This window comes from Thermobia domestica, unplaced genomic scaffold (genome assembly GCF_964235325.1).
Source record: "Thermobia domestica unplaced genomic scaffold, izTheDome1.hap1.1 HAP1_SCAFFOLD_263, whole genome shotgun sequence".
Classification (NCBI taxonomy): Eukaryota; Metazoa; Arthropoda; class Insecta; order Zygentoma; family Lepismatidae; genus Thermobia; species Thermobia domestica.
Window position 1 is genome coordinate 143,799 of NW_027655979.1, and position 24,426 is coordinate 168,224.

The window sequence follows — 24,426 nt, forward strand, 5'->3', positions numbered from 1 at the left end:
AATGAAGGTGAAGGAGAACATAATCGTAAAGACGCATCATCGACACCCCTTGCAGATCAACAAGATAGAGATCCAGATGTTGACTGTTTCCAGCTTATTCCGGCTCCTCCAGAGAAAGACATTCATCGTTCCAGATGACTAGGACGACGCCAATCTCGTTGGATCTAGCAGGCTAGTGTTCATTCCTTTATCTCAGTTAAAACCTTTCTCTTTCTCTTACCTTTCCCACAACTAGTCATTTTTTAAAATTACAAACATTTGAATTTTATTTAAATTGAACCACAATTTTACAGTTAAGTACCGTGTTGTGCATCAGTTTCATCCCCATTTTGTTGCATTCATTTGATAAGTATTCTGAGCTACAACCCATGGCACAGCACCGTCACATGATGGAGATGCTGTGAGGATTACGCCGTTGTAGCAATCTCAAATTTCTAAATATTTTTCGATAGTTAACTGTTTCGATAGATAAGTGAGGTACTTTAGGGATTTTAAAAGATAAAGCGAAGCATTTTGAGTGAAATTGGTTAGAGTAACTTTTAGCCCACCCGCCCGCTCTCGCTACGTTTGTGCATTTGCTCAGTTTGAGTAATTTTTGTTTTATTGTTTGTTAGTTGATTGATTAAGTGGGTGAGAAGAGAAAATTTTGCCAAGTTATTATATTTTGTTTATCTTTCTGTTAGTATATAAGAAGTGTTATTTACATTTTGGTGTTGGATATGTATACATATTAGTGTAAAATAATTATTATAAGTGTGATTTTCAAGATAGCAATAATGGAAAATACTAGTGTTACATCTTCTTCCTTAGGTCGTTTAGTAGAATTCCCCAGATTTTCTGGCAAATTGAACAAGTCAGTTCAGTCATTTTTACTCATTTTTAGGATTTTTCTGTCCTTCATAACCTACCTGATGTACAGAAACGACATTTGTTGCCATATTGTTTAGAAAATGGGGCTGTGTTTTTTGCTAGCTTTACAATCGACTGCAGAATATGATAATCTCATGTATGTTCCGATTAAGAATAAATTAATAGAGGCTTATGAAGATAATATAGTTTCGCAAGCTTTAGAGCAAGAAATGAGGAATGGGAAACAGTCAGATTCTGAACCTGTCTTATATTACATTTTTCATAAGAGGAAATTAATACTAGAGTATAATCCGAAGATATCGTTGACCGAACCAATTAACTTTATAAATGATAGGTTATTGCCTTCGTTCTATTCTGTAGTCATAAGAAAATCATATAAGACTGTTATTAAGTTAGCAAAGTCCTTAGGTTAAGAGGAAAGAGTTAATTTTCTTGTCAGCATGCGTAGCCAGCAATCGAAGTCCTTGGCAATAACAGTCGAATACAATATACATCCTGTTGGTAATAATGCTATACAGCAAAAAGAAAATACTTTAAAAGTTAATACTTACAACGTAAATGAAACTAAGTCAGCCTGAAGAAAAAAAAATACCTTGATAGTTCAGTTAGACGATATCAAAGTCCAATTACAAGATCTCGTGCAACGAACTGCGCTCGCAAAAGTTTCTCACGCACACAAAGGAAAATCTGTGTGTATACAATCTTATGAGCGTTCGCGTTTGGAACAAAGTAATCCAGTTCATGCATTCTTCGCTTCCTCTCATATACAGCCTCTTGCTTCTGTCGATGCAGTCAATGTAAATGAGAATGTAAAGTCGAATAATAGGAATAAAGCAGACAATAATGTGTAATAATATTAGGAATAGTAAGCGATATTATGTTCCTATTCAATATGAAGTTAATTTGCCTCATGTTAATGTATATATTGATAATAAGCCTCATTTATTTCTATTGGATTCAGGCAGCACTATCAGCATAATTTCTGGTAATAGTTTAAGTAATAAGTATAAAATACTCAAAGGAACGACTTTTATTCGTGGCGTCACTGGAAATTCTCAAGAAAGTGATGAAATCGCTTTAGTGAAATTTAAATTAGGAGGACAGTATTTTACGGATCCTTTTCGAGTGTATAAAGATTTTCTGTATAATAGCATAATTAGCCAAGATTTCTCGATAAATCATCTTGTGATGGTTTATCACAATAAGAATCCTTTTAGTTTTGTTAAATTTGGTATTCCTCCAAGAGTTGAATCACCGCCATACGTATCTTTTGATGAAATTTTTAACCATATAGCGAAATTACATAAACCTCAATTTTTAGTAGCTCGCTCTGTTGTTTACCTCCAAATTCAAGTGTTCAAATTGCATTTAAAATTAAATGATCTTGCAGGTACTCGTAATTTACTAGTCCCTATAGTAATAGATTCGCAGGCAGAAATTTTTGTGCGTAAATCAGTTGTAGGCGAAATTCATCCAGTAATTTATGTGATTAATCCTACCAAAATTAAACTTTACTTGTAAAAAGATTTTGTTTTGAGTTCTGCCGAATATGTTATCAATGATACCAACTTCAAGAAACAAAATAACACTAATAAGGTTCATCAAGTCAATGCACTAGATACAAAGTCTTTACCTGAAAGTTATGATAAATATCGTGTAAATATTAACCCTGAATTTTTGCCACATCAACAGGAGTAATTATATGGCTTAGTAGAGGAATTTTATTCTAGTTTTTCTTGGAATGAATTTGATTGGAATGATTCGGTTGTGCTAAAGTATATAAGCATAAAATTGAATTAGTAGACAACATTCCGGCCAATCGGCCCCAATTTGCAATCCCATATCATCTACGGGATGAGATCCAAAAACAAGTAGATATTTTATTGAAAAGTAAGATCTTTGATCGTAGTATTAGTCCGTTCAATTCTCCGGTAATGCTTGTTAAGAATAAGAATGGACAATATCGATTAATAGAAGATGGGTGATACATAAATAAAAAATGGTTCCTGACAGTTTTCCGGTTCCTCCTATCCAGGATATTTTGACTAATTTGACAGGACGGAAATATTTATGTTCCAGCGATGTTTTCGGAGCATGTTTTAATATTCCCCTCACTGAAGAATCAAAACCTATTACAACTATTTCGATTTCGAACCTCGGATCGCACCATTTTCATTTTCTGCCTCAGGGTATTAAGACATCTACTACTGGTATGAATAGATTAGTAAAACTCACTTTAGAAGGTCTCCCACAAGATAAAATATTTGCTTATATTGACGATTATTTTTGGTCTAGTGATAGCTTTTCATGAAATTCTGAGTTAACTCGTATGTTGCTTCAAAGAATAAAAGAAACTGCTTTAAAGCTTTCCCCAGAAAAAAACAAAATTGGGATATTTTTCATTAGATGTTTTAGGTCACACTGTTAGTAAAGATGATTTGTCTATTTCGAAACGAATAATTAACTCAATTTCCAACTATCAACGTCTGAAAACAAAGAAACAAGTTAAAAGTTTTTGAAGATTGGCTTCGTTTGTTCGTTCATATTTACCTAATTTCAGTCAATTGGCAGGAGCGTTACTTTCTTTGTTGAAATAAGACACTCCTTTTTGCTGGAAGGAAGCACAGTAGACAGCATTCAAATATCAAACAAGCCATAATTTCAGCACGTTTATTGAGATATAAGCCTGATTATTCTCTGTATGTCTATTTTGATGCTAGCAAGGTCGCTCTTTCTGGACTAATCAAACAATCTTAAAATTCACCTGACGACACAAATCTAGTTTCTATTAGTTATTGTAGTCGTGCAACGTCTCCTAGTGAGAGAAAAATACACACATACCAGCTTGAAGTACTAGCATTGTTGTATTCTTTACGTTCATTTATGTATTTTCTTTTGGGATGTCATTTTTATTTGAAGACAGATTGTCATAGTTTACTTTATTTGAAGCAAACAAAGAATGTAAGTAAAATTTCCAGATGGTTGAGTGAAATTGAATCGTATAATTTCACTATTTCACACATTAGTGGCTCCAGTAGCATAGAGGCAGATGCCATTTCACGTTTTTCTAACCCCACTAGAAATTTGGAAGATGAGGAAAAGAATCAAGAAGATCCGAATTTTTTTTTACTCAGAACACAAATTCATTTTCAATTTTAGATGAACCAAATCTGGCAACAGAAGAGATTAAAGATGCGTTTTAAAAATATTTTTTTCTTGGTTGGAACAGAAAGAAAATAGAAATCCTAAAATAGCACACCAAGCGTGATATTTCTCTATTACCTATCTATTAATCTATTAGGGATGGAATTTTGTATAGAAAACAGAAAACTACTCAAGGTATAAAATTTTTGGTTGCAGTTCCTACTTCTTTGCGTTATAAAGTTTTTCATGGTTGTCATACGTCTGCATTGGGATCATCTCATTCTGGTCACTCTAAAACCTATGATATGTTAGTAAAAGCAGTGTATTTTCTCAACATGAAGAAATATATATATCAGAAGTGTCGAGAATGTACGACTTATCAAGTATAGAAATCGAAAATTGGTTCTCCGTATGGTACATTGCTTACTTATCCTTAAGTTCCCCCCTTCTAACGCGTCCACATAGATGTAGCTGGGAATTATTACCCCAATAATATGTTAAATCACAAATATTTGGTAGTAGTAGTAGACAAATACATAATTGAAGATTTCCTTCCTGATGTTACAGCAAGTTCTTTGTCTTCATTTCTTTATCATAAAGTAATTTTAAAATTTTGAATTTTCTATGAAATTGTCTTAGACAAAGGCAGTTTATTCACTAGTGGACTATTTAAAGAATTATGTGCTATGATTGGTGCTAACATGCGTTTTGTAAATGTACATGGGCATTATAGTAATGGTGTTTGTGAAATTAGTATTATGAACATAAAACAACGATTAAAATCAGCTTTATGTGACAAGGATTTAGGAGAATGGATTGACTTATTACAACCCATAGTTTTTTCGCTTAACGTCACCAAGAATTTATCGTCTCAAATTTCACCATTTGAATGTCTTTTGGGCTTCAAACCTAGGTTACCTCATCAGGCAATATTAAATACCCCGTGTCAATACGAAGAAAATCCTATTCGTTTACAGCAATTACAAGAAACTAGAGATAGAAAAGAAAGAAAATTTTTATAAACGTCATAAAAGGGCGACAAAATTTTTTGACAAGAGACATACGAAACCTGTTTTTAAAGGAGAAAAAGTTTGGATATTGGATACTACAAGGAAGAAATGTTACGCCAAAGCGGAAAGTTTATTGGTCCAGGCATAATTGAACCAGTGGAAAATCCAAATTCGTATTTTGTTAAGTATAAGACCGCCCGAGGATCTTATAAGATAGACAGTATAGCAGTCCAGAGATTGAAGAAGTTTTATGAGAAGGAAAACCCGAAAGAGGAAGACCACCTTGAAGACAATGACGAAGAGATGCCTATCAACGTCTGCACGGAAGACCATACGATGAAAAAGAAAACGAGACGCGAAGACCATCAAGGACCCCAACTGAAGATATTTTCAACCCCAGGAAACAATGTTTGGAAGAAAAAGTTTTCATCTCTTCTCTTCATATTAAGGATGTGATTGCCGAAAATCTACGAACGTGGGTAACTATAGGAGATAATTCCACAGAAGAAACACCGAAATTTGCTTGTAATACTGCCATCAATCAGAAGATTAGTATTTATAAAGGTCTATAGTGTATATAAAAGCAGATGTCTTAATAGATCCGACTAATGAAACCTTAACTCCTTTGGGTGGTGCAGATAAAGCCATTCAAGATGCAGATGGGTCTGAATTTTTTGAAGAATGTTTGACTATATCATCATTGAAGGCAGGAGAAGCGAAGATTGCCAATGGTTATGGTTTACCAGTTAATTATGTAATTATGACATACGGACTACGAAATTCAGACAAGAAGATTTTACGAGAGATAAAAATTGTTTCAAAGTGATGTTGGAGAATGAATGATCTTTCTACAATTGTACTACTCAACGTATCGATTGGAGCATTTAAATTTCCGAAGTTAGAAGCTGCCAAAATTGCCTTGGCTACAACAAGAATATTTTTAGAGGAACACCTAGATGACATAGACCGTGTCGTATTTTGTATTTATGATAGAGAAAATTGGGACATTTATCAGCGATTACTCCGCTTATATTTTCCCATTGATGAAGAACCTGTTAGTCAGTCTGTCCGCACATAACATCCATGTAGATTACTTTTCTTGAAGATTGGATTGTGGATAGGAACACCTTGTAGATGGATGATGAACACTTTGAAACTTGGAGTACTTCGAATTTTGGAACACGTTGGAATCTTCAATACTTGTAATATTCTTTCCCATTGGACAACGTATGATTCAAAAATTTTCTTATTATTTTTTTGAAATGTGAGTATGTGAAGAATGAAGAAAATTCACGACACGCATATGGATAGATATTTCAGTGGATAAATTGAGAAGATAGAAGATTGAAGTCAAGATTGCAAGAACCATACTTCATCCTTTTAGATATCTAGGATTCGTTGCCATGATTGATGTCCAGCATTCGATGCCCGAAAAGGACAAGATTTAAGAAGAAAGAAGATGAAGATAAAAAGAATTAATATGTTAGTTAGGGTTGTAGGTTGTATGTGGTGAATACTTCTGTTGTGCTGATTTCATATAGTTTAATTACAGCCAGTATATGGGGCTATAACCATGTTTTGGAATTCTTTTCCAGTCTACGGATGCTTTAGGCCTGAATAACCTAAAGCTCATTTTTCGCAAACTGAAATCAGTACCCTTCTTGTGCAGTCTAACTTTGCTTTCTTTCGTTAGGTAGATAGTATTACAACATTGTTTTTTCTTCTCGCGTATTAGTCACGTTTGATATTGAAGTTTTATTTTCAGCATTAGAGGAACATACACACACACACACACACACACATATATATATATATATATATATATATATATATATATATATATATATATATATATATATAAAATATCATAATCAAATAAATAAATAAATATTTGATAATTGTGGTATATATATATATATATATATATATATATATATATAGAGAGAGAGAGAGAGAGAGAGAGAGAGATCTACGTTAGATTATACCACATTCATCAAATATTTATTCATTTGATTATGATTTCTTTCATTATACGTATGTAAGTTTTGATAATCTATATTAGTGATAATTGAATTCATTATTCTTCCTACGTTTAATTTCCCTTCCCTGAACACTAACGGAACTCCACCCTAACATTTTAAAACAGATGTCACTCACAACGATATTATGCAAGCACTAATGTTTATTTTTCTTTTTCTGACTTTCCATCTTCCCAGAGCGCTGTTGTTACATATTCACGATCACCTAGTGAACTACATAAACTGTCTCGGAAATACATACTCAGCAGTTTGGGACGAATGATTAATTCAAATAAACAATATGATATACAAAGAACTGTTTTATCTTCAACAAACATTTTTTTGGAATTTCTTCAATATTCTTTTTTGTACAACAGAAAATTGAAATTTTCGTGTATTTCCAGTTTCGAGGAGGGGGTGTGAAGTAGCTCTGTCTTAGATGTGAAGTGACTATGAGATAATTGTGTAAACTCCTAACTTAATTCGCTAAATTTCATTATTAAATTGTATTAAATTGCATTATCAACGACAGAATCATGAACTTTTGAAAATTCATCGGAAGAAAACTTTGATCAAGATTGTACATTCTCAGACAGCATTTGTAAACGCATATTTGTTAATAAACTCGACTAGTTTCCTCATTACCTTTCCGCATACCTTCAAGCATAGCCCGATTCATTGAACTCCTAAGTCATTATTTTTCAGCCGAACAAAACCACGGGGACACAACAATAAAAGGTATTCCACAGACGGTTAAGATAGGTGCAGGACCGACGAGAAAAGAAGATCGCACCGTTGGAGAATAACCAGCTCCATAAGTCAGAAGTACCATTCTCTTGGTTCATCACCGCAAGTACATCAAGCTTAAGTTGAGACTAATGGAATGAAGGTGTAGGAGAATATCATCGTAAAGACGCATTATCGACGCCCCTTGCAGATCAACAGGATAGAGATCCAGATGTTGACTGTCTCCAGCTTATTCCGGCTCCTCCAGAGAAAGACATTCATCGTTCCAGATGACCATTACGACCCCAGCCTCATTGGATCTATCAAGCTAGTGCTCATTCCTTTATTTCAGTTAAAACCTTTCTCTTTCTCTTACCTTTCCCACAACTAGTCATTTTTCAAAATTACAAACATTTGAACACCTTCTTCTGCTGCCGTGCTGGTTTCGGCTGTTTTGGAATCGATTCTTAGGATGCTAATGAATGATGGTGGTGTCATGGAGATTCATACAAGACCCACTCCTCATCACATCTCAACACCATGTCCAGAAATCGCTCCTTCCTCGGACACAGCAAATAAACACAGGTGTCTGCTCGCATTGTCTTTTGGCCCGGAGTCAAATCATGTGGGAACTATCGACCCACCTTGTAGTACTTCTCAAGATGATGGACTTGCTTCCGAATGGTTTGTCCACTTACACTAAATTGTAGTCCCAGTTAGTCACATGTGTGGCCACTGTTCGCCTCAATTGCTGCCCGAAGATCATTTTGCATATGTGTTGGTCGCCGGGCACGTGGTGCGTCTTCGAGTATTTCGTCACCGTCCTTAAACCTAGTAAACCATCACTGCAATGTCCGTGTAATCACGACACCATCAGAAAAGCCTAGTATATCTTTCGCCCCGAGATTGAACATCATACATGCCCTTATGACGCTCTGTGGAGGTCCCATGTTCACTCTGTCCTTAAGCAAGTTCCCGGTGTAACTGAACTGCTACAACCAGGTAGTATGTTGAATATAAACACACCAACAATTGACCTGAGCCTTATCTCCATTCGGATTCAACTTATGGTGTGAGGGCCAATTGTATGCTGAGCCCTACAAAAGCGGCAGAACTTTCTTGGTTACCTGTATACCATCTACCGAAAGTTCATATTTTTCCGCCTTTGGGAACCAAATTCTTTTGATTGTTGAAGAAAACTGATTCCGGATAAGCAAAGGCGTATTACTCTTGTAGTATCTTTCTTCCTCTCATCGACATGTATAAGTTACCTATAATACAGGGGTATATTCTAGGAAATTGAAGAATACATTACGCCAGCACATACGTCAGCAATGACGGGTTCGAAGAAAATAAAACGACCAAATCCTGAAATTGTAATGCAGTCCAATGACAGCCAGTGCTATCCACATGGCACTGTATAGCGAAGTTGTCAACCAAGCTTAAAGTCAGTTTTTATAGGTAAATATGTTTCTATTTTAAAATGATTTGTTGTGTTTGGCAGGCAGCCTCGGAGCAACTAAGGCAAGAATGTAGTGGAGAACTCTCAATATTAATTGACTTTCAGTCTTAATTCTTCTAAAGTAATTTTAATCTAAAACTTAGTGTAAATGTTGCTGGTAAGCCTTATTTGGAATACTATTGTAACTATTGACTAACTATTGTAACTATTGAAACTTGTAATTTGTAATTTGAAACATACAATATTGATGTAATAATTTGTCAAAGCTATCAGATATCATGCATCAGCATTCCGCTGTCACAAGTTATTTTAAACGTTCTGTAATTTACTTTCTTTCCCTTCGTTTATCTTTCTTCTATTTTTGTTTAAAAAATTGCATATTCTTTAATTGAAAAAGGGAGTATTTCCATTGTTCTAGTCCGAAACCCATCCTTTCTACGACAGAATTTAAGGTACACTAGACGAACGTGTCGAGAACCATATATCCCTAGACACACTTTTACTTATAGTATCTCATATTTTTGTGAACTCGGGCTTGAAAAGAGCTGTTGGACTCTCCCCAGTCGTCCTGCTCCTACCTACCCATTATGGAGAAATTATGAAATTTGCTAACAGGTAGAGAGAAGTACTAAACACTCTTTCGCAGTTCATGCAGATCTGTTATAATAAGGTTTCCTCTTGCTCAACTGGGAGATGCGTAGTCGTTCCATCGTGATACCTCTCAATTCAGATAGATCCCCAATTACCTCATGATACAGATTCAGCACCATTTAATGTGTGGTCAGAAGGGAAGTAAGGAACCCTACATCCGTATTAACAATTGTGCAAACCATGAACTAGCATTATATATTTCATAACCTTTTTCTTGTGTACTACGGGGTGTTTGCAAGCACAGCTAGTAAATATTGATATACATATGTATAACAGAAAAAAAATAAAAAATGAAGAATTCTGCATATAGTTAAATATAGTTTTAAAGTTTTTTTTTTTTTAGCATGGGTATACATTGTTCTTTGCAGGCGTGTGTTCGTCATAAATTTATCTAACAATATTTAAGTGGCAAACAATTTGTATTTACGTTAAGTAATAAGAATTTTAAGTAGGTAGCATTCTAAGTATATATACGTATGTGTATATATAGGGTTAGGTTAGGGTTTTATTTTTTAAAATACAGTATGTCTTTGTCTTTTTCATGAAGAGCAACACGATCTAGAAGTAGCTTTTTATATTGCCCACTCTTATGCATAGTTATATGTTTCATTGTGTATCCTCCTTTTCACATCTATTTGCATCTTGTTTCTGTGTACTGAATCTCTCCCTTTGCAACACGCAAGCAAACGAGGCTAACTGAAGTTCACTCTCACTGTTTACCACTCGCCAAGCGAGTTGCTGGAGTTCTCGAGATGCATGACACTCAATGGTGAATGTGACCAAAGAAATTCGGAATCGATTCCAGCCAATCAGAGCAAGCATGGGGAATCGAGTACGGAGCCCAGAACTCATTTATCAGACAACAATCCCGAGTACAAACAGAATCAATTCTGCAAGGAAGATGTGCTGGACACGGTTTGTGAAAAGTGAACACAAGCAGAATCGAGACCGGCTGCTCTCAGAATGGAAGTACAGGAAAGCAGGTGTTTTATGAGCCTACTTTGTTCGTTACTGGTCAGTCAGATAGTAAACAAACAACATCAACACCGTCAATGATACCAATATACAACGTAGGCTAATCACAATTTCTAAACTGCAGGTGTTCCATACGTGTATTTTAGCAGACATTTGCTATAATAATTGTAGCTTTCATTCTATGAGTGGCTTATCACGCCAGATAATAACGTTCAACAGAATGATACGTGGTCAGTACCAGGGGTGTATGCATTTAGGTCCTGGGGGTTCGGGGCCCCTCCATGAGATCTCGATTTTTCTGTAATTTTAGTATCATTTTAGGGGGAATTTTACAAATTTTAACCCTAGGAACACAAAGGTATTTTTGGGTTACATGGAACACCTCTGAGGCCCACAGCATTAAGATCATTATTTCTCATGGAAAATAATTTATCTTGTATCATAATAACTTGGGATGTCAAACACATCATACAGTTATATTCTTTATTATTAATTGGTTCCTAAGTATAGTGTTGCTAACTATATGTGTGTTATTGTTTAAGCTACCATTTTTTTTATTTATGTAAGTAATTAATATCTATTTACAGTGAAACCTGTTTATGTTGGCCACCATCCGTTCCATTGAAAAGTGGCCAACTTACAGAACAAGTGATTGGTGTATTTTTAGAATAGGATTTCTAGTATTATTTGTTTGTAAAATTTTAATAATCAATACCACGACAGCTACTTTTAAATAATGTATATAGAGTACTCATAACAATACACAGTACTAGAAAAAAGCTCCTTCGTGGTTAAGCGGTTAGCGTACGCGCCTTTGGCGTGGGAGATCCGGGTTCGATTCCCGGCGGAAACTCCTGTGATTCGGATTACACGTTAATCAGTAGATCGACGTCTCATATAGCCTCACTGGTGAACGGGACGTTAAACTCACACTCAACTCAACACAGTACTAAAAATATTTACTACAGTATATTTAATATATGTACCTTTTTCTTCCTGAAAACTAGTCTGGTACACTGAATTATTCGGATGGAAAACACAATCACACAAACAACCATATGCAGTGTATTGAAATTGTTATTGTAGCATACGGAGTTATTCATATTGAAAACAAAAAAGCAAAATTATAAATTCAATAATTTATATGCAGTTTATGATTTTTTCGGCAGTGACAAATATTTTCTGTAGATACCTTTCGAAAAGTAGCAAACCAGTTATTAATAACAAATTTATTCATGATGGTTCATTGTAGACGTATGTCTTTCATTCTTTTTTTACATATGAAAATTTTAATTTTGTAGTAACTACCTCTTGTTAATGAACTACAAGTGTTACCGTTGGAGTGAAAGACGTTTTGAGAAAATCTTAAGGGAATTCATATCTCAAAATCTCCGCTACCTTTCAACAAGCAGCAGGTGCCAATAAATGACAATTGAGATGGTTAGTTTTAACCTTTGAGAATTTTCCGAAATTACTAAAGCTCCCTACTGATGAAGCGAGCCAATATAGCTAATGATTTTACCAAAACAGACAGGGTAAACAAATACGTACAACCATTTCCTGAATTCCTGTACGTGCTTTTTCTTATACACATCTTCCTTCACCACCCTTTGTCAGGGTAGTGTTCTGGCCATTGACCTGAAAGAATAAATCGTGAGAATCTATGCTTTTATGTCTCCAGTAACAAGTACTGAACAATTGGCTCTCATAGGGAATACGAAAGAGTTAAGAAAAATAACAAAACGTATTCGCGTGGCCAAGATACGCAGGTAAATTTATCATTATCAACATAGGATAAACGAAACAGACCGAGATAAGCAGGTGGCCAAGTTGACAGGTTTTACAACATTTTATTTGTTTGTGCAGAAAAAAACTGACAAACAGATCAATATCGACTTAGTACAGTGTAGTATTCGTACTATGCTGACTTCTAAAAGCATTTTGGTGGTGATGCAGTAAAGTGGGCTGGAATGGGGAAGAGTGGAGTATACTTCAGTATTTCAAAGAATTCAGGATTAATCTTTTATAATTCCATCCCGGTTATCCTTGAAATGGCGAAATTCTTTCAAGTTTTGTTTCCACGAAAATATAAACAGTGTGAGGGACATTCATTAGACACTATAGCGGATGTCAGCAGAGAAGCAGTGTTGCCAACTCAACATAAGTTATAATTTCTCTAGTAGCACAACGTCAGTTTTCTGAACCGATGGAATGAACATGTAAATCGTAAGCAAACAAGCTTCGACTTGTCTGTCAGTTCTGTAAACTAATACCACTACAACATCATGAATATTACAAGGGATTCATTGCAAGAAATGTACCAATGCTTCCATTTGCTTTAGGAGATAAAATATTCAAATCACTGTCTTTTGCTTCCAAATCTGACAGGGTTAATATCACTACAACATCATGAATATTACAAGGGATTCATTGCAAGAAATGTACCAATGCTTCCATTTGCTTTAGGAGATAAAATGTTCAAATCACTGTCTTTTGCTTCCAAATCTGACAGGGTTAATATCACTACAACATCATGAATATTACAAGGGATTCATTGCAAGAAACGTATGACTGCTTCCGTTTGCTTTAGGAGATAAAATGTTCAAATCACTGTCTTTTGCTTCCAAATCTGACAGGGTTAATATCACTACAACATCATGAATAGTACAAGGGATTCATTGCAAGAAATGTACCAATGCTTCCATTTGCTTTAGGAGATAAAATGTTCAAATCACTGCCTTTTGCTTCCAAATTTGACAGGGTTAATATCACTACAACATCATGAATATTACAAGGGATTCATTGTAAGAAATGTACCAATGCTTCCATTTGCTTTAGGAGATAAAATGTTCAAATCACTGTCTTTTGCTTCCAAATCTGACAGGGTTAATATCACTACAACATCATGAATATTACAAGGGATTCATTGCAAGAAATGTACCAATGCTTCCATTTGCTTTAGGAGATAAAATGTTCAAATCACTGTCTTTTGCTTCCAAATCTGACAGGGTTAATATCACTACAACATCATGAATATTACAAGGGATTCATTGCAAGAAATGTACCAATGCTTCCATTTGCTTTAGGAGATAAAATGTTCAAATCACTGTCTTTTGCTTCCAAATCTGACAGGGTTAATATCACTACAACATCATGAATATTACAAGGGATTCATTGCAAGAAATGTACCAATGCTTCCATTTGCTTTAGGAGATAAAATGTTCAAATCACTGTCTTTTGCTTCCAAATCTGACAGGTTAATATCACTACAACATCATGAATATTACAAGGGATTCATTGTAAGAAACGTATGACTGCTTCCGTTTGCTTTAGGAGATAAAATGTTCAAATCACTGTCTTTTGCTTCCAAATCTGACAGGGTTAATATCACTACAACATCATGAATAGTACAAGGGATTCATTCAAGAAATGTACCAATGCTTCCATTTGCTTTAGGAGATAAAATGTTCAAATCACTGCCTTTTGCTTCCAAATCTGACAGGGTTAATATCACTACAACATCATGAATATTACAAGGGATTCATTGCAAGAAATGTACCAATGCTTCCATTTGCTTTAGGAGATAAAATGTTCAAATCACTGTCTTTTGCTTCCAAATCTGACAGGGTTAATATCACTACAACATCATGAATATTACAAGGGATTCATTGCAAGAAATGTACCAATGCTTCCATTTGCTTTAGCAGATAAAATGTTCAAATCACTGTCTTTTGCTTCCAAATCTGACAGGGTTAATATCACTACAACATCATGAATATTACAAGGGATTCATTGCAAGAAATGTACCAATGCTTCCATTTGCTTTAGGAGATAAAATGTTCAAATCACTGTCTTTTGCTTCCAAATCTGACAGGGTTAATATCACTAAAACATCGTGAATATTACAAGGGATTCATTGCAAGAAATGTACCAATGCTTCCATTTGCTTTAGGAGATAAAATGTTCAAATCACTGTCTTTTGCTTCCAAATCTGACAGGTTAATATCACTACAACATCATGAATATTACAAGGGATTCATTGTAAGAAACGTATGACTGCTTCCGTTTGCTTTAGGAGATAAAATGTTCAAATCACTGTCTTTTGCTTCCAAATCTGACAGGGTTAATATCACTACAACATCATGAATAGTACAAGAGATTCATTGCAAGAAATGTACCAATGCTTCCATTTGCTTTAGGAGATAAAATGTTCAAATCACTGTCTTTTGCTTCCAAATCTGACAGGGTTAATATCACTACAACATCATGAATATTACAAGGGATTCATTGCAAGAAATGTACCAATGCTTCCATTTGCTTTAGGAGATAAAATGTTCAAATCACTGTCTTTTGCTTCCAAATCTGACAGGTTAATATCACTACAACATCATGAATATTACAAGGGATTCATTGTAAGAAACGTATGACTGCTTCCGTTTGCTTTAGGAGATAAAATGTTCAAATCACTGTCTTTTGCTTCCAAATCTGACAGGGTTAATATCACTACAACATCATGAATATTACAAGGGATTCATTGTAAGAAACGTACCAATTCTTCCATTTGCTTTAGGAGATAAAATGTTCAAATCACTGTCTTTTGCTTCCAAATCTGACAGGGTTAATATCACTACAACATCATGAATATTACAAGGGATTCATTGTAAGAAACGTACCAATTCTTCCATTTGCTTTAGGAGATAAAATGTTCAAATCACTGTCTTTTGCTTCCAAATCTGACAGGTTAATATCACTACAACATCATGAATATTACAAGGGATTCATTGCAAGAAACGTTTCACTGCTTCCATTTGCTTTAGGAGATAAAATGTTCAAATCACTGTCTTTTGCGTCCAAATCTGACAGGGTTAATATCACTACAACATCATGAATATTACAAGGGATTCATTGTAAGAAACGTACCAATTCTTCCATTTGCTTTAGGAGATAAAATGTTCAAATCACTGTCTTTTGCTTCCAAATCTGACAGGGTTAATATCACTACAACATCATGAATATTACAAGGGATTCATTGCAAGAAACGTTCCACTCCTTCCATTTGCTTTAGGAGATAAAATGTTCAAATCACTGTCTTTTGCGTCCAAATCTGACAGGGTTATTTCCACCTTGCTATATTCGAGCTCACTACCTTCTATGTCAGATTCATTTAAAAGTCCTTTAAGTTCTTTCTCAATTGAACGTAGGCGAAGGGCACGATTTCCATTCTTCCAATGTTGCTGCACATTCCCTCATACAGCCACAGTCACACAATAATGAATTGACAATTTCTGACAATTTCCTGTGAAATATGCGTCTTCTGTCAGTGTTGCAGGCTGCTGATTGTAGATTCTATGATCAAAAATTCTTGATAACACCATAGCTGCAGCAGCATAGTTCTTTCCAATCACTATTGATACTTGATGCCTTCTCTTGCTATTCATAAAATTCCTAAAATTAGGCTAAATTTACACAAAAGTAGAAATTTCGGAAATTCGAAGGAACGCTGGACCCATTCCTCCGAAGGCGCAGGCGTTAGTTATTAGACCAGTGGACTTAGAACGTTATTATTTACCTTACTTCATTCAGAAAGATATTATTTATATTTGCTGAAATCTTCATGTGTTAATATATTTACTGTCTTGATTTAAAATTCTTTCCAACTGAATAAAATTGGACAAACTTAGATAATAAATTCTGGCTCTCGAATGTGAATAAACAACCATTCTATGCTATGTTTCTTTTTTTTTTTTTTAATAAAAGTCCATCATGTGCACAGAAGCATGTTGCAATTCGTTGTGCTGCATTTTGTTCCTACTATAGGCCTACTTCTTACTGTTTCTGCTCGACTCGATTCTTTCTTGTTTCGGACTTATTACACCTTCTACGACTTGCTTTACTGACCCTCCCCTCCCCCCGCAGATAATAGGAGGAAACAAGGTGTACGCTACTTCATAAATTCAGTCAAAGCTCTTTGGGCCGATATTAGATTAGGGGAAAAATGAGTTATGTTTTCAAATATTTTTTTATTTCTTCAAGCAAAATTACATCAGATAATAAAACACAGTTTTACGATACCTGTCAGTATACGACAGCGCTGGAACATGATCTATTTCAGAGAAATTATTCATTTCTCAGAAACACTTGTAAATTTTTGTTATTACCGTCACATTTATATTTTCTTCACCATAATTGGAGTATTGCAATTTTGTTTTATTTATCATACTTGCTAGATCTATCGTAATATATTGAACAACAATATAATCAATTTTAGTGAAAAATAGGCTGCAGGGAAGCAAACTGGTTCACACTGGTTTTTCATGAATCTAGTAAATTCTGAATCTGAAGGAATTTTGACGTTTCGAATTTCGGAACTCGAGATATTTGAATTTAAAGTCACCAGGGTAGCAAACTGGTTCACACTGTTTGTTTCATGAATCTAGTAAATTAGACCACGAGATACATGAATTTGAAGGAAGTTTGACGATTCGAATTTCAGAACTCGAGATATTCGAATTTGAAGTCACCAGGGTAGCAAACTGGTTCACACTGTTTTTTTTATTTGTTTTTTCTTCTTGATTATCGTAAATTACACTACGATGAATATTGATTCCAATACTCTCTGTCGATAAGACTTTTGAAGTTGAATACTTGCAAATTTGAAATTTAATATGACATAATGGAGATGATTTTCAGCATAATATTTGAAAGAAGTTCTTTTCCTGTTTCTGATTCATAAAAGGTTTCACTGTTCGTATGCAGAGTAACTGGAAATTCGATGTATTAATTAGAGGGTTTATTCTACAACTAATTTGGAACATTTTTGCCTACATAGACCGAGGATCGCAAGTGAATTAATTTTGAGTTTTTTTTTTAACATTTGGGGATTTTTTTTTTCAATTTTCGGAGCTATAACTAGAGGCTGCTAGTTGTGAACAAAGTGCCTCTTTATGTCTTTTTAAATTGACACATTTTGAGTAGTCGTCGACTGAAATTATACTGTGAACAAAGCAACATATCTGAAAGTACCATAACTCCTCGGGAGGCTCAAAGTTATTATTATTATTATTGTTATTGTTGTTGTTGTTGTATATCACTACCAGAGTACTGTATTATTGCTTTTGATTTAGATTTTTTGAACAACTACAGGCATTCTAGGATTAGCAATTTGTGACTCAATCGTGTATTTATTCTACTTTCGGGCATGTTGTTTGTTTAGGGTATGGGTATTAACTTTCGTTGAGTCAACAGTTTTTAATGCAAGACATTCAGTCACTTTGTAAACTAATGATAATTTTGCGGTTCTTGATAGGTTGCTTCACATGTTCCTACATATAGATTTGAAAATTACGAATGGCACTTGTTTAAATGCTCATACATCCTCTCTGTATTCTAAATTTATGCATTTTAATTAGATGAATGGCATGCAGGTACAACATAGATATAATATACAGAATAACAAATTACACTATATAGGCTAGGTTTAATGTATAGTAAGTACCAGTCTCAAAATGTTTACAACTCAAGAAAATGAGGATTCAAATCTTCTCGAATCTTGATTAGAGGTTCAATATGTGCGTCAAGAACCCAAATTCTTAAGGGCTCATGTTCATTGTTAACATCAAGTGTATATCGGTTCCCGCATCTAAATAATTCTTCTACTTTTTCTTGAATAGTTTGACATTGATCAATTGCTGGTAATCCTGTTCTTCTACTCGGACTATAACAGTGTATTGGTCTGCAAAGTGCTCTTGCCAGAATGGCCATATGGATATTTGCTCCCCAGCCTTCTCGAGCTATACCTCCTTCATTCATATTTTCGTTAGTAACTACCTCAGAGCTATGATATATATAGTTTAGGAGATCTCCTTCGTTGTCAATAAAGAATTGGACGCGTTGAAGTTCATCTTGACGATCTGCTCGAGGAGTGAGTATCCAGTTTCGATTTTCCCACATATATTTGACGGTGTAGAGTCGTAAAAAATAGGCGTAAAACTCATGACCAAAGAGAGCAAAGCTAATTGCGTTGAACAAACAGTTACCCAAACCATTTATATGTGGAATTGTGAAATCACTAAGTAAGAAAGCCAACTGAGACTGTCGCTGCATATGATGTGTATCTCTTGAGGGATGATTTGGTGGAATTTGCCAGCCACAGATCTGTTCTTGATGTTGAACAGTTTGGAAAACTTCACTAACCCAATGAAGAGTTGGGAGAAAAGCATTGAGATCTTCAGCTGCGTGATGAAAGCGTATCCATGTGAGAGCATCACGAGATCGGGTGTTCAGCTCTTCCAGAAACTGACCCAATGGCTGGGAAGATGAATGTTGATCTGGCTTGGCTAGTGTTTCAGAGAATGTCACCTCCTTACGTTGTACTTGCGTTCCTAGTGACTCTAAATGTGCTTCAGAAAGATCCATCTCAAGTAAGGAAGGGTTGTGTCGACGAGGCTCCTCGACCAAATAGACATCAAGTTCTTCTTCTACATCTTTAGGGTGTTCATATCGCACTCCACCAATGCCAGGGTAAACGTTCCGAATGTCGATCAAGAACTGTTGAAACATTCGCCGCCAATCTTTTAATGTATAGCCTTTATGATTGTATTTGAAAGGCCTGAGAATATTCTGGAAGTACACATATTGATCGCAATACGTGGATGCGAATTCGATGAGCTCTCCTTCTTTATTTCTGTATACGCGAACACATTTGATGTGAGGTCTCATTTTCCCGCACATATTTTCGCAGTGATTTGTTGTTACTTTTACAAGGTCGGACTTATATGAATCCCCTTCCCTCGTGATTTTTACATTAATTTTTTAAAGCACTGTGAATGATTAACTCTTTTGTGGTTAACATTACAATTTTTGGATATATTATTATATCCAGACCAATGATCTGTTGTCACTGTTGATCCTTCTTCAATATTATCACGGATTATTTGCTCCAGGATTTCTGCATTTCTCGTTTCTGTAATTTCCACGAAGCAGTATCCAGTGTCTTTTTCAACAGCACCAACGGCCCACAGAGAATCTCCTCTCAGTTTCCGGCCTTGATGATTTTTACGAGTATACAGATGACATTCATCCATCTCGATTTCTCCTGTGAGTTTTCGCCGCTTACCGACAGCATAATGACATATTTCTCGGAACACTTTTGTCCACTCTGAAATAACACGTGGGGTAACGTTAGTTCTTTCAAAAGCATCCATTCGTCGTGATTCGTCTCCTTGTAGCCAAATGTAAATGAGATGAAGAATCTCCGTAAATTTCAAATGGGTGTTCTCAAAAACTGTGTTGTGAAGAGGGGAGTATCGCTGTCCACATGGTGGTTTGCACTTTCGCTTGAGACGCTTACATTCTGAACAATTTCGTGATCTGCATCCTTGGTTCGAGCAGCGAAAGCCCCAACCCAATTTCAGATCTTTCTGATTTATGACCCGTAAGTGACTGTGGCACACAAAGCAGGTGAACTCCTCCCTGTACTCATCTTCTGGACGATGAACTAACTGGTATTTCTGCAGAAATTTAATTGCGAACTCTTCAGAATTGAATATGCTAAGAAAGTTGTCCTTTGTCAAGTTTACCAGTTCGGGCCATATGCCCTCGTCGTTCTTTTCTGTTGTAATCATTGGCTTTCACCACTGCTTCATCTGTTCTTTTTTGTTTAACATAGTATGAGTTTGTTGAAAAACCAAACTGCTGCCTGAAATCAATCACCAAAAATTGGCATGCACTCTCAACAACAGGAACAGAGACAAGATTTAAACAACAGAAATTATATACTACCAGGATACTGTAAATGTAACAGTTTGTTTTAAAGTAGTTCACATAAACTTCACAATTCGTGCAATTTGTATTTAAATATTAATTTCCAGGAAATAACTAATTATTACAAAATAACCTGTAAGTTAGTTACAAATTACATCAAACATGAAGCTGAAACTTTATGTACCGGAAACATTATTTCTTTTCTGCCATCTATACGGCATCATATATAAAATGCTCCTATAGTTAATATTTTCCACTAGTTTCTTGAACTCCACATAACATAAGAGTAAAACAAATTATTTTCATATACAGTGAAATTTGTATTAATCAAAACTTAAATAAGGCGAAAATTTATCTATATCGGAAGTCCCAATGGTTAATTTTATTTCTTCCCAAATTTGTGCAAAACGGAAATCTGACCCAAACGTAAGAAAATGTTGAATCCAACACATTCAGTTTCATACAAGTTATACTGTAATAATAATAATAATAAGAAGAAGAAGAAGGGGGAGGAGGAGGAGGAAGAGAACGTTTACTCCAATATATCCAAAGCAGATGAACATGATTACTTCTGATTGATCGTCACTCGTTTTATTCACTTGTAAATATTTCGATCTTTTTAAGTATATTATGCTTAGGTAGTGCCATTTCCTATTTTCTACGTTTCTACTTATGTTGCTTCAGCGTGCCGCTCAGTCAATAAAATATAAAGGAGTACTTTAAATATAGTAGGCTAGTAGAAAAATATATAGTAGGCTACGTGCCAAAAACTAAAAAGTAGAATATTCGATAAACAAGAGTTATTTGTTATATACACTACTATTTATCAATAAATCAAACAAACTATTACGATTCGGGTCGGGTATGGACTTTTGGGTTTCGGGTAGAACAACGATGAATTTCGAAAAAGTACTTATTCAGGCGTAATAACAATTGAAAATGTATTATTATGCAAAATTTGGTAGGTACCCCAATGGGGTTCGGGGGTATCATGGGGTACCAAATGTATAAATTTTTAAATGTTTTGAAACATATGTCTACGAAATCTTTCAGAGAACGTTACAAATACTACATAATCGAAAACCACATTTCGCTACACCTCTTGGTTACCGAAATATGGGGAAATAAACAGTGATACCATAGATGTGTGGGGTTTGCGTACTAGATGGAAAAATTTCGAAAAACTAAACACATTCCTAATAACAATCTCAAAAGACGTTTAAATCCAAAACAAACACAAACAGCTGTGGGGTTTTAGGGGTACCATGGGGTCGTAAAACATCCATTTCTAAACACTAGCAAAACACGGCTTAACATGCTTTTAAAGAACATTACATAGATGTGTTTAACGAAAATACCAAGTCAGTACACCTAACTGTTACCGAAATATAGGGAAATAAATAACTGGCATCATAGGTTAGTGGGGTTCACATGCTAAAAGTTACAGTTTTGAAAAATTAATTATTCAGGCCTAACAATAATACCAAGAACATTCATAATCCATAAAAAAAACACATACTAATGGGGTTTAGGGGTACCATGGGGTTTGTGAAACCCCCACATCTACTTCAGTTTTCAATTTCCTTCGGCTAGCTTAAACACAACTCTCAGCTGGGTCAAATACCGAAAACTGTAGGTCAATATCTAAGAAACTAACCGAGATTTTAAGGATAGTATTTTTGATGACGTCATACATATATAGATACTTATGGATATGGATTTTTGGGTTTCTACTATAAGGAGGAGAAATTTCACAAAACTAATATATTTGCATTAATATACAATCTAATAGACATTCTGTAGTAAAATATGATGCTACCCCTATGGGTTAAAACAGAACCCCACTATAGTTTTTATAAAAAGAATACTTCATTTACTAATTTCTTTCGGCTACCTTAAACAATTCAATCAGATGTGTCGAATACTGAAAACTGCATGTCAATATCTAAAAAAGGAACCGAGATTTTAAGAATTATATTTTTGATGACGTCATAAATATAGATTCTTATGGATATGGACTTTTGGGTTTCTACTATAAGGAGGAGAAATTTCACAAAACTAATATATGTGCTGTAATATACAATCTAATAGACATTCTGTAGTAAAATATGATGCTACCCCTATGGGTTAAAACAGAACCCCACTATAGTTTTTATAAAAAGAATACTTCATTTACTAATTTCTTTCGGCTACCTTAAACAATTCAATCAGATGTGTCGAATACTGAAAACTGCATGTCAATATCTAAAAAAGGAACCGAGATTTTAAGAATTATATTTTTGATGACGTCATAAATATAGATTCTTATGGATATGGACTTTTGGGTTTCTACTATAAGGAGGAGAAATTTCACAAAACTAATATATATGTGCATTAATATACAATCTAATAGACATTCTGTAGTAAAATATGATGCTACCCCTATGGGTTAAAACAGAACCCCACTATAGTTTTTATAAAAAGAATACTTCATTTACTAATTTCTTTCGGCTACCTTAACCAATTCAATCAGATGTGTCGAATACTGAAAACTGCATGTCAATATCTAAAAAAGGAACCGAGATTTTAAGAATTATATTTTTGATGACGTCATAAATATAGATTCTTATGGATATGGACTTTTGGGTTTCTACTATAAGGAGGAGAAATTTCACAAAACTAATATATGTGCATTAATATACAATCTAATAGACATTCTGTAGTAAAATATGATGCTACCCTTATGGGTTAAAACAGAACCCCACTATAGTTTTTATAAAAAGAATACTTCATTTACTAATTTCTTTCGGCTACCTTAAACAATTCAATCAGATGTGTCGAATACTGAAAACTGCATGTCAATATCTAAAAAAGGAACCGAGATTTTAAGAATTATATTTTTGATGACGTCATAAATATAGATTCTTATGGATATGGACTTTTGGGTTTCTACTATAAGGAGGAGAAATTTCACAAAACTAATATATGTGCATTAATATACAATCCAATAGACATTCTGTAGTAAAATATGATGCTACCCTTATGGGTTAAAACAGAACCCCACTATAGTTTTTATAAAAAGAATACTTCATTTACTAATTTCTTTCGGCTACCTTAAACAATTCAATCAGATGTGTCGAATACTGGAAACTGCATGTCAATATCTAAAAAAGGAACCGAGATTTTAAGAATTATATTTTTGATGACGTCATAAATATAGATTCTTATGGATATGGATTTTTGGGTTTCTACTATAAGGAGGAGAAATTTCACAAAACTAATATATGTGCATTAATATACAATCTAATAGACATTCTGTAGTAAAATATGATGCTACCCCTATGGGTTAAAACAGAACCCCACTATAGTTTTTATAAAAAGAATACTTCATTTACTAATTTCTTTCGGCTACCTTAAACAATTCAATCAGATGTGTCGAATACTGAAAATTGCATGTCAATATCTAAAAAAGGAACCGAGATTTTAAGAATTATATTTTTGATGACGTCATAAATATAGATTCTTATGGATATGGACTTTTGGGTTTCTACTATAAGGAGGAGAAATTTCACAAAACTAATATATATGTGCATTAATATACAATCTAATAGACATTCTGTAGTAAAATATGATGCTACCCCTATGGGTTAAAACAGAACCCCACTATAGTTTTTATAAAAAGAATACTTCAATTACTAATTTCTTTCGGCTACCTTAAACAATTCAATCAGATGTGTCGAATACTGAAAACTGCATGTCAATATCTAAAAAAGGAACCGAGATTTTAAGAATTATATTTTTGATGACGTCATAAATATAGATTCTTATG

The 24,426-nt window shown here is 34.5% G+C and overlaps 1 protein-coding gene across 1 annotated transcript; it reads right to left on the reverse strand.

Moving 5' to 3' along the window:
* Positions 1 to 19,654: 19,654 nt before the first annotated feature.
* LOC145676646 (uncharacterized) lies at positions 19,655 to 20,479 on the reverse strand. The gene has a single exon (XM_081747484.1). It carries the CDS (start codon positions 20,477 to 20,479, stop codon positions 19,655 to 19,657), a length of 825 nt encoding a protein of 274 aa, XP_081603610.1.
* Between the last annotated feature and the right edge of the window lie 3,947 nt (positions 20,480 to 24,426).